Consider the following 10,938-nt stretch of genomic DNA (forward strand, 5'->3'; position numbering starts at 1 on the left):
TTTTTTTTTTTTTTTTTTTCTTGGCTTTTACTTTTCCTACTCTCTCTCTCTCTCTGATTATATTTACCGAATAGTCTTTTTGGTTTATCAGTTTTTTTTTTTTTCTCTTTTTCTTTTTTACATTTTTTTTTTTCCTCAGAGAATTTATTTCGGGGAGCCACGTAGAAAGTAACGAAAAAATAAAAACTATATATATAATATAATGTCAGAGAAGCAAACTGTGGCGGTGGACCTTCCACCTCATCAGCCGGATGATCCGGATTACTATTTGGAAGAGGTTGCCCAACAGAATGCCGGTTCTGATTCCCTCAGTATTCCGGTAAGTCTCGGTATCAATATGGCTTTTCTTATTACCATGAATACTTTACAAGCCCCAGTTAATCGCGTGTTTCTACTGCAGTGTGTGGAGGGAAAACTTATTCAGAATGGACGACTCCCACGTGAGGGTTTCGGTGGTATTCGTGGATGTGTTTATTATATTGTTAGAAAAGAAGGATTCTTGGGTCTGTTTCGTGGTTGTCTTACAGATATGATTTATTCCTCCATCTCGTATGTTGCTCAGGTGTTGGTCGCCACTGGAATTTCACAAATACAACGACGATTGGTACTTATCTCTTGGCCTGCCGCATTAATGTGGGGATTTGCCGCACCTGGATTACGACTTTTAATTACCGCACCCATTGTGGAGTATAAAAACACCGTTATGTGTAACTACGTTGCGGATATTGTAGCACCTAATGAATCTGAAACCATATCAGAGGGAGAGGTGGAAGAGGCATACCTCTACAGTTCTGCACGGGAAGCCGCAACAGCAGTAAAGAGTCGTTTTGGATGGAAAGGACTTCACTTTAACGGTGTAGATGTTGATATCGCTTCTGTATATGTACAGAGTCTTACCACACAATTGTTGGGTATATTTGTAGTTCCAAGTGTAATACGTATTTTTCAACAACACATTACACAACCTGGAAAACAAGTTGCTGCTGTTATCACTATGGGACTTGGCGTGAGACTTCTTTGTGGTGTTATCTTCCAACCCTTTCAAGTTATACGTGCACGGATGGGACTTCTCTCTACAAAAGAAGTACAGAAACGCAAGAAAAATCCCTGGTTTTGGCATCACGCCAAAGAGATTGTACGGCAAGATGGTGTCACTGCATTATGGTCGGGATTACGTTTACGTTTCTTGAGGGATATGGGTGGCGTTCTTTTTGATGCCGTTTTTCTGTGATGAGAAAAGCGGTTTACTCACAGTGAACTGTAGTTATTTTGTTTACTATATATATATATATATATATATTTATATCTGTTGTTGTTGTTTTTTTATGTTGTTGTTCGGTGTTTATTAAGCGTTTCATTTTTTGATACAGGGTAAACCTATCACTTCCTGTACTCTTTATTTGTTTCTCTCTCTTTTTTATTTGTGTCTGTGTGTGTATTTGAACAGGGATATCTTCTGATATGCATCTCTCCTGTTATCTAAAAAGAATAGAAAACATTGGAATATCGATGAAAAAAAAAAAAGAAGAGCATACGAAAAATATTATATATTGTTAGCGATGGTAAAGAGTAAAGAAGGACATATGATCTATTTTAAATAGAGATAAAAGAGAGAAGAAATAAATAAATAATAATAATTATTAGTAGTATTATTTTTTTTTATTTGTTTGGTTTTCTACCCTGTCGTTTTTTTTTTTTTTTTTTTTTTCGTTTTCATCTAAATCTTCTTTATGTCCTTTATGAGATATTCGTTTTGAAAGGCCTTCTCTCCGTGAAATTACAAGAAAAAAAGAAAGAAAAAAGAAAACAATTAGCACGAGGAGAATAAACGAATCCATCGTGTGAGAAGGTATTGTGCCAAGGGAAAAAGAAAGTGAAGAGCAAACCCAATAACAACAAACAAGAAAGAAAGAGAACTTAAAATACCTTCAACGTGGCAACCACTTGTTTACGCGGGATAAACGAAATAAAGAAAAAAAAAAAGGGAGTATACATATATCTATATATTTAATTAATATATTGTTAATCTAATCTCCCCCCAATGGAAGACACTCAGTTCTACGGTCATGCCCCCTCAACGGGAGAAGTTATTGTTGACGGATTAGCCTCTTTTCTTGGCTCTTTCATACAATGGGCAATGATGGCTCCAGCCTACCGTGTAACCGTGCTAACAGCTGTTGAGGGTGAATTGGTGCGGGAAGGACGATTACCACCGACGGGATTTGGCGGCGTCTACAATTGTGTTAAACGTATTTACAAAAAAGAAGGCATTCGCTCATTTTTCCGCGGGTTTTTGGCGGATGTTTTTCTCGCCGCACCCTCTGCAGTGGCGGAGCAAATTACATCATCTTTGGTAACAGAGATATTGGCTTTACTTCCAAATGAGTTTCTACAGACGATGCCACCAATGATGTATGTGACGATTTCTCTACTTTCTACATCTACTGCCGTTCTCCTCGCCTCACCCGTAACGGGATTACATAATACTATTGTAACAAACTACATTGGTGATATTATTGCACCGGATGGAGTAGAGAAGGATGAGAAAAATGAAAAGGTTAATGGTGAAGATAAGGAAGAGGATGAGGAAAAGAAAGAGTCCTATAAGTATACATCCCCAACAGAAACAGCAAAAGATATTCGTAAACGATGTGGATTTGGTGGTTTTTACCGTGCCTTTGGTCTGGATTCTATGGCAGTATTTCTCTACCGGGGTACATATTACTATGCACTGCATGTATTGCCCACAGCAGTACATGAGCGGTATCCTTTTGCTGTAGCTCGAAGCCTGGCTATTGTTGCTGGTTTCGTCACACAACCTTTTGAAGTCGTCAGTCGTCGCATGCAACTCACCGCATCATCGAAAACACATGGATATAAAAATATGGTAGACTGCGCTCGCACTATTGTAACAGAGGAGGGTTACACCGCATTGTGGTCAGGTCTGCGTGCACGGTTGCTGGTGACATGTGTGGGAATGGCTGTCGTTGAATTGCGCCGTCTTTTTTAAACCATTGTTAGCCTTCTATAGTTTTTCTTTTTTTTTTTTTCTTTCTTTTCTATTTTCGTTATGCCCATTTGTATGCTACGTTGAATGAAAGGAATAAAAAAAAAAAAAACCTATGTAATTGTGAAGGATGAGAATAAGAAGGGAAGGATATCGGAAACGTGGAAACAAGTCGAAACATGATAAGAAAGGGATTTTCATGGTTTTTTTCTTTTTTTTTTTTTTTGAATAAGGTTTGTGTTTTTTTTTTTTTTTTTTTTTTTTTTTTTTTTTTTTTTTTTTTTTTTTTCTGAGACTAGTGCCCTTTGTGATGTTAGTACTTTTTATCTATCCAGAGTTTTACTCTTCCTACTGCCCCTATACCTCTGTTTTTTTTTTCTGTTTTTTTTTTTTTCTTTTTTGGATTCCCTTCTTTGATATGTATATTGATGTACATTATTGGATATGATTCTCTTTCTGTGTATCATCAGTAAACAGTGGAAGAGAGCTCGCACCTGTAGGGTGGAGGGCAGAAGAAGATAGAAAAATGCCTAGTAAATATCGCCGTCTGCTTCAGCAAACGGAGCAGGAAAATGAGGAAGAGCCGCCACAGCGGCAGCTGCGCAGGCGACGACAGGAATCTACAGTACCTGCTGAGGATGAGGATGACATTACATTAGATGACCTACAGAGTGAGGTAGTAAGGGTTGAGGAAGAAGAAAAAGAAGCAACAAAAGTGAGAGAGTCACGTATAACAGAATCTAAAAAGGGAAAGAAGAAGTTAATAAAGGGGCAGGTTGAACGTAACGCTTCTGCTTCTGCTTCTGATGATGATTATGATCATGATAATGATATTTCGTCTACTGCAGGTTTATCGAGTCGGTTCGGTAAGAGTCGAAAGACCACCAGTGAACATGAGACGTTAGGTGTCACCAGTGATGATTCCTCTACATTATCAAAGGGGCGTAGCAATGAAGTCAATCAAAAACTTTCAGAGAGAACTCTCAGCGAGAGCCGTAAGGGGGGCTCTACTGCAAATGATGAAGACCACCACCAACACCACAGCAAAATATCTGTTGATGAAAATGACACCGATGATGAGGATGATGATGATAATGATAATAATGATAATAATGATAATAAAAATAATACTAATAACGAAGATGAGGATGAAGATGATGAGGATGAAGGTGAGGATGATGTATTGCCGCATGCCCCGCGGCTGTACTCCTGCGATGCCTGTCCGCACGGAATCTTCACAACCCACGCGGCTCTTCTCGCCCACGCGGAGGAGCGCCACGCGGAACTCGCCCCGGACCACGCCCGCCTTCACCGCCTCGCCGCCCGTCTCTGCCCCGTCTGGAGTCGCGCCCGCCACGCCCGCCGCGCGGCCATCGCCATGTGGGGGAAAAAAGTTCTCGACATCGCCGTGCGGCGCGATGCGGGGCCGGAAAAAATGCACGAAGCCCATCGAGCCCGTGAACAACTTGAAATTGTTGTCCGTCGCTGGCATGAAAGGGCGAGGGTGTTTATTTTTGGCAGTTCCGTCGCTATGGGTGTGTGGGATGGTATGGCGGATATTGACTTTGCCGTTGTGGATGTGGACGCTTTGGATGCCGGGGGTTGGCCACCACTCGAGCGCAATGCGGTCCGTTCCATCACAGAACTCCTGCGCCGTGCGGGGTTTTCCTTTGTGAACCTTGAACCCATTAGTCATGCGCGGGTACCTATTATCAAGCATCATGCATCTTCACCTATCCTTACTACAGCAAGAAGAGACGCGGAGGACGTTGTTGCGCGAAGTGTACGTTTCGTCCTAAATGCCCCAGCAGGGAAAGAAGATCGGGTGATGTTAGAGGGAAGTGTACGGGATGCTGTTGGGCCGTCGGGAGTGCAGCAAGTATGGTGGAATCGTACAGGAGACGTTATGTCCATGACTCTCAATAGTACTACTTCTGCCATTCGAGCGGCTATGTGTACACCCGCTTTAGTGACACCAGCACTACGAGCTAAAGTACAACCTGTACATGATGAGTGTAGACCAGAGTTGTATAATGTGGATTTTGATCTCAGTTTTCGTGCCTTTGGTATACGTAATTCAAATTTATTACGGCAATATTTGATGAGTCACCCATGTGCACGTCCTGGGGCAATTGTATTAAAAGATTGGAGTAAGACGAGTGGGGTAAATAATTCTGTGAATGGATATTTTACAAGTTATGCCATTAACATTATGTGGATTTACTATCTTATACAAAAAGAATACGTACCATATGTTGATCCATTAGATATTCCAGCATCATTAGTAAATTATACAGATTTTGGCCCAAAGTATATCCCAATGGTGGATCCTTCCCTTAGTCCAGAGGAGCTTGACGCACTTTACAGAGATGCAGGAGATATGTTGGTGGGATTCTTTTATTTTTACTCTTTTGAGTTTGATTGGGAACATCACGTTATTTCACTAAATCGACCTGGTATCACTACCAAAAAGATGTTGGGGTGGCATGTAGAAGATGTGGTACCTCCAATGATATCTACATTAGGTGGAGGAGGAGGAGGAAGTGGCGGTGGTGGTGGTGGTGGTGGTGGTGCTAACAATGGTGGTGGTGGTGGTGGTAGTGGTAGTATGAATAGTGGAAATAGTGTTGGCAATGGTAGTAATACAAAACGTCACCCCACTCGATACGAGCTTTGTATTGAAGATCCCTATGAGGAAAATTTAAATTTGGGTCGACATATAGGTATTACAAAATCGCTACGTGTACGCACTGAACTTTACCGTGGAATGCTTTCTCTTCTTAAGGATGGTGAGAAGGAGTCGTGTGTTTTTGCATCAACTGACTTGGCGGAGTCTGCTGATGTTGCAGGTACTTCTCCCTCAGCACTTCCAGCACGTGCTTTATTTAAACTTATGGCCTTGACGACACAGGCTATTGCCGAGTCCAAACAACTCTCAGAAAAAACGGATAGTGGTAATACAATGGTTGGTGAGAAAGCTGGTGTTACTACTGTTGTTGCTGGTGGTGGTGGTAGTAGTAGTAGTGGTAGTAGTAATGGTATAGATTCACCAAGTTCTTCATTACAAGAAGGATCATCAACGTTTACTTCTAGCTATTCACCTTCCTCTCCCATCTCTTTATCAACAGGACTCATTGGTGTTTCTGAGAAGAAGTTGGAGAGCTTATTTCTTGAAAAGGCACCCACAGAGTACCAGCTTACACGGAAAGTGTGGAACTGGCACCAACTCATACATCGATTGGGGTATAAGATTCACCGTGGTTATATACTGCCTAGACGAGAGATTGGTGTTCGTTGCCTCGTCCGCCGCGACGCTGATGACTCTCTACACGATTCTAACGGCAATACTAATACTACTAATACTGCTACTAACAATAATAACAATAGTAATAATAATAATAATAATAATAAGAGGGTTGCAACACATGGTCGTAACCTAACTGAAGGTATTCTACGCGATGTTAGTCGTGGATTCATGACACTTACACCGGAGTGGGTGGCGTGGTCTACACCATGGGTAAGTCAACACTTGCGTGGGTACAGTCGCTTAACAACGATTGCAGGTGATACGGTTACAACAGGAAAAACTACTTCTAATAATAATAGTAGTACTGCTCCTGTTTCAACACTTTCATCTAGTGGAGAACCTGCAGTAGGGCTAATGCGAGGGACGCGTCGAAATGCATCTCCTGTGACCGCTATGATGATAATGAAAAAGAGAATGTCAATGCCAGTGACAATGAAAGTGTCGATGGTACGGCTTTATGGTGGCGTAAAACGATTTTTACCCTTTAAATGTATTCGGTGATGGGGGATTATCTAACTCCCGTTCTGATTCACATTCTTTACATTAGTGTACAAAACAATTGTTGATGTGATTGTTTTTTTTTCTGCTGAGTTGCAGACATCTTTTGGGGGAGTAGACAATTTATTGATTTTTCTAATATTATTGTTTATTATTATCATTATTACTACTATTATTATTATTATTATTATTATTATTATTATTATTATTATTATTATTATTACTATTATTATTTATTCTATTTAACACTTTTTGAAGGTGTCATTCTTCTATTTCGTTACTGATATGTTTCTGTGGCTAAACTTTCTTCTCTCCCCCTTTATTTCTTTCTTGTACACAATGCACTCATACTACTGTGTCTTATTTACCTTTAAATCTCCGGGGTGAAGTAAAAAAAAAAAAAAGAGAGAGAGAGAGAAAAGGGAGTTTTATTTCTTTTTTCTGTCGTCCTACTAGTGGTCGTGGTGGTAGTTAGTAGTAGTTCTCGTGGTGATTGTGTTAGCGGTAAAAAAGAAAAAAAGAAAAGAAAACTAAAGCCCATGTCGTCTCTCTTTCATCGTAGCACAGTACTCCGCGCCTACCACTATGTACACCCAAAGAGTGGTAGACCCATTCGACAATATCGTCTTTATGGAGATCCACGATTTATAAACAATGAGGCGGCACTCATTAAAGGTCAGTGGGGACTCATCACCGCAGACTTTGGTATGGTTACACAATCACAACTTGAAAATGCACGTTTGGCGATCCTTCGACGTCTTCCACGTGGAGGTTTCACACTCACTATGCACACCGACTATGAAGAGTTTCCAGTTGTAAAGAAGAGTCCAGAGAGTCGTATGGGAGCTGGTAAATCGAATATTCATCACTTTGCATTTAAGTTTACAACCGGTGTGCCACTTTTTGAAATAATGCCAACGGGCTCTCGCCGGCTTAATCAAGCAGAGGCAGAAGGTATCTTTCTCGCAGGTAGACCTTTTATCCCGTTGCAAACAGTAGTAGTCCCACAGGGCCGTGTTGACGAGTATCATGTTTTCAAATAAATGTAACATGTCTTTTCGTATACATGTGTCTCCTTTTCTCGCAAAGGAAAGAAAGAAAGGAAAAAAAAAATAAAATAAAAGAAGATTGGTTGCTCCAAAAAGGAAACATATATATATATTTATGGTCTTGAAAGACCGTAAATAGTATCATCTTTCGGAAGGATTCAGTACTGTTGGTGTGCCTTTTCTTTTGTTTGTTATTCTTGTTCTTGTTGTTGTTGTTGTTGTTGTTGTTGTTGTTTTTTTGCTTGTGGTGATCGTTATGGTTTCTATTGTGTTTGCTTGTGTCTCTGTATATGTCTGTGTGTGTCTGTGTATTTGTGAGTCTTTGTTGTTTTATACTTATACTCTGAAGAAGAGGAAGAATGGACACACTCTGTGGATGAGGAGAGGAAAAGGTGAGAAGGAGAGAAGAAAACAAAAAAAAAAAAAAGAAGGGCTTGTATATAAAAATACCGTTTCATCATGCTTGTGTGTACATTTTGACTGTGTTATATTGCCATTTTTCTTCGCTTCTATTTCCTTGTTTTTTTTTTTTTTTTCTTTCTTTATTATTATTATTATTATTATTATTATTATTATTATTATTATTATTTTGGTAAATAAAGGGAAAACCAAATAAAAAAAGAGAACTCAACAGCTGAAAAAAAAAAAAATTTTTTTTTTTTTTTTTTAAACATCATCAAGCAGTATGCCTTTTCCAAGGTGTAGTCACCCCACAGAGGGAAACCAGGGCAGCAACGGTGGTGGTGGTGGTGGCGGTGGTGGTAGTAGTGTTAGTGGTGCTGGTTGTAATGATGCTGTTAATGGAGTTGCTTCTGCTGCTGCGAGCATTAACAGCCACACAAATAACAGTAACAACACCAACAACAACAACAATAATAATAATAATAACAACAATACGAATACTACCACGACAACAACTACTACCACGACGACTACAACTGCTGCAGGCACTGGTGTTGGTGGTGCTGCTACTACTGCTGCTGCTGCTGCTGCTGCCATCTCTTCCACTCCTGCCACGCCTTCAAGCACTCCTTCTCTCAACACGACTGCCGCTGCAACTGTGTCTGTTCCTCCCACCACTGGTATTGGGATAGCTGTTGGGCTTGGTAATAATCACCACAATAATAACAATAACAATAACAATAATAACAACAATAATAATAATAATCATCATCATCATCATCACAGCAGCAGCAACAACAGTCTACACAACACTCTCATGGGAGGGCCGCTGCTTCACCAGGTGAGTCACGCCTCCACGCCGAATACTCTGCGTGCCGCTTTGGCCGACGTTGGCGGTGACACCCTGCCCCTCGCCCAGAACGGCATGATGGGCAACGACGACTGGGCCCTCACCACACCAAATCTCTCGCTGCAGTTTCAGGGATACGCCCCGTCCCCCACCGTCGGCTTCGTGCGGCAGCCGTCCATGGGCTCCACCTCCTCCCACCGCTACTGCCACGATCCATACTCCCTCAGCGGATCCCAGCGCTTCAGTCCGCAGTCAAACCCGCTGAATAACCCCATCACACAAGACTACCCCATGCCTCCACTTAATATTGGTTGCTTTGATGATAAGACCACCGGGCCACTTTCTATTATGCCAGTCGTTCCCGCAGTACCAAAGGAACGCACAGAAACACGTGGACGACGTAAAACACGTCCAAATGAACATGCACGTGTTAACAAACCATTACCAGACATTCCGGCACCAACCTCTATGCGGTATTTACCGCCTCCACCACCACCATTGGACGCCATTCGAGACGGTCGTGTTCAACCCGATGCGCTTCAACGAATTCTACAACGATGGTACGATCGCATCATTACCGCTGAACAGAGTTACTTATCTCGCATAGGTCCTCATGTTTGGATATCTCTTACAACCATGCCCATGCAGCAACATCAACAACAGGCACCTTTTATTCAACAAGGTCGAGCCCCTGGTTGTCCTCGCATGGAATTCTTTGGACATCTTGGCATTTGGCAGTGGCTTGCAGAGGCGGAGCAGTGGTGGGATGGAACCATTCGACCTGCAACAGGGGCAGTTGTTCCCCCACCCCCACCCTACAACCTTTAAGAGAGCAGGCATTACTCTACCGCACTACTAGTAATAGTCATGGTAATTCATAATAAGAATAATAATAATAATAATAAGAGCAGCAGCAACAGCAGCAGGTAGTAGTAATAATAGTGGTGGGTAGTGGTAGTCTTCGGAGGACGACGGGCGCGATATAAAATACCTAAAAAAGAAAAAAGAAAAAAAAATAGGAATATGGACAGAAGAAGGAAAAAAAGAATGAAATAAAAAAAACGAAATATATATATATATATATATATATATATAAGCGAAAAAACGAAAAAAAAAAAACGTTAATAATGGAAAGAACAAAAAGAGAAATGTCAGGAACCTTTTTGTGAGCGTACAGATGCCGTTTATTCACCTCTTCATAAATAATGGAATAATGGAAAATGTAGACATTAATATTGGGCAACATTGAAGGGGACTGATATTATACATATATACATGTATGTATATGTCTCCCCATGTGCGAGAAAAAACAAACTGCTAAAGGAAGGCAAAATCGTAAAAAAAAAAAAAAGACAAAAAAAAACTAAGCTAGCAATCAAGAAGCTTTATTTCTTCTTTTCTCGCATAAGAAGATATATATATATATATATTCGTTCTCTCTTCCACGTAGAAGAAAAAAAAAAAAAAGATCGTAAAGGTAAAAAAGGTATGTTTCAAGGGATAAAAATGTGGGAGTTGTTTTCTCATGAGCATGTCTATCTTTTTCTTTGTAGGGTAAAGTCAGACTTAAATTGAACATGATTAAATCAAGAGTCCTCAAATTTCTTTTTCTTTTTATCCAGTTACGTTATACTTCTGTGTGTGTGTGTAAGAATTGTTTAGGGGTTGTAGTAGATGTTTTTTTTTTTTTTGTTTGTCTTACTATTAATGTCTGTTTTATATTTCAGGTTAAACTACTTTAAAGGCTTCTTTTTATTATTATGATGATAATAATAATAATTATTATTATTACCATTATTCTTGTTATTATTATTATTATTATTAT

The 10,938-nt window shown here is 40.3% G+C and overlaps 5 protein-coding genes across 5 annotated transcripts; all 5 read left to right on the forward strand.

The window, feature by feature from the left end:
- Positions 1–202: 202 nt before the first annotated feature.
- Positions 203–1,231, forward strand: TM35_000291600 (ADP/ATP translocase; the record flags this gene model as incomplete). Its single annotated transcript, XM_029028317.1, has 1 exon — positions 203–1,231. The coding sequence occupies one exon, from the start codon at positions 203–205 to the stop codon at positions 1,229–1,231; it is 1,029 nt and encodes a 342-aa protein (XP_028880344.1).
- Positions 1,232–2,041: 810 nt separating this feature from the next.
- Positions 2,042–3,010, forward strand: TM35_000291610 (putative ADP,ATP carrier protein 1, mitochondrial precursor, putative,ADP/ATP translocase 1; the record flags this gene model as incomplete). The annotated part of the gene is made up of 1 exon (XM_029028318.1): positions 2,042–3,010. The coding sequence occupies one exon, from the start codon at positions 2,042–2,044 to the stop codon at positions 3,008–3,010; it is 969 nt and encodes a 322-aa protein (XP_028880345.1).
- Positions 3,011–3,533: 523 nt separating this feature from the next.
- TM35_000291620 (RNA editing 3 terminal uridylyl transferase 1) lies at positions 3,534–6,815 on the forward strand (the record flags this gene model as incomplete). Its single annotated transcript, XM_029028319.1, has 1 exon — positions 3,534–6,815. The coding sequence occupies one exon, from the start codon at positions 3,534–3,536 to the stop codon at positions 6,813–6,815; it is 3,282 nt and encodes a 1,093-aa protein (XP_028880346.1).
- Positions 6,816–7,351: 536 nt separating this feature from the next.
- TM35_000291630 (50S ribosomal protein L16) lies at positions 7,352–7,855 on the forward strand (the record flags this gene model as incomplete). The annotated part of the gene is made up of 1 exon (XM_029028320.1): positions 7,352–7,855. The coding sequence occupies one exon, from the start codon at positions 7,352–7,354 to the stop codon at positions 7,853–7,855; it is 504 nt and encodes a 167-aa protein (XP_028880347.1).
- Positions 7,856–8,546: 691 nt separating this feature from the next.
- TM35_000291640 (uncharacterized protein) lies at positions 8,547–9,941 on the forward strand (the record flags this gene model as incomplete). The annotated part of the gene is made up of 1 exon (XM_029028321.1): positions 8,547–9,941. One exon carries the CDS (start codon positions 8,547–8,549, stop codon positions 9,939–9,941), a length of 1,395 nt encoding a protein of 464 aa, XP_028880348.1.
- Between the last annotated feature and the right edge of the window lie 997 nt (positions 9,942–10,938).

This window comes from Trypanosoma theileri, assembly GCF_002087225.1.
Source record: "Trypanosoma theileri isolate Edinburgh chromosome Unknown TM35_Tth_29_V1, whole genome shotgun sequence".
In the NCBI taxonomy this organism is placed as follows: Eukaryota; Euglenozoa; class Kinetoplastea; order Trypanosomatida; family Trypanosomatidae; genus Trypanosoma; species Trypanosoma theileri.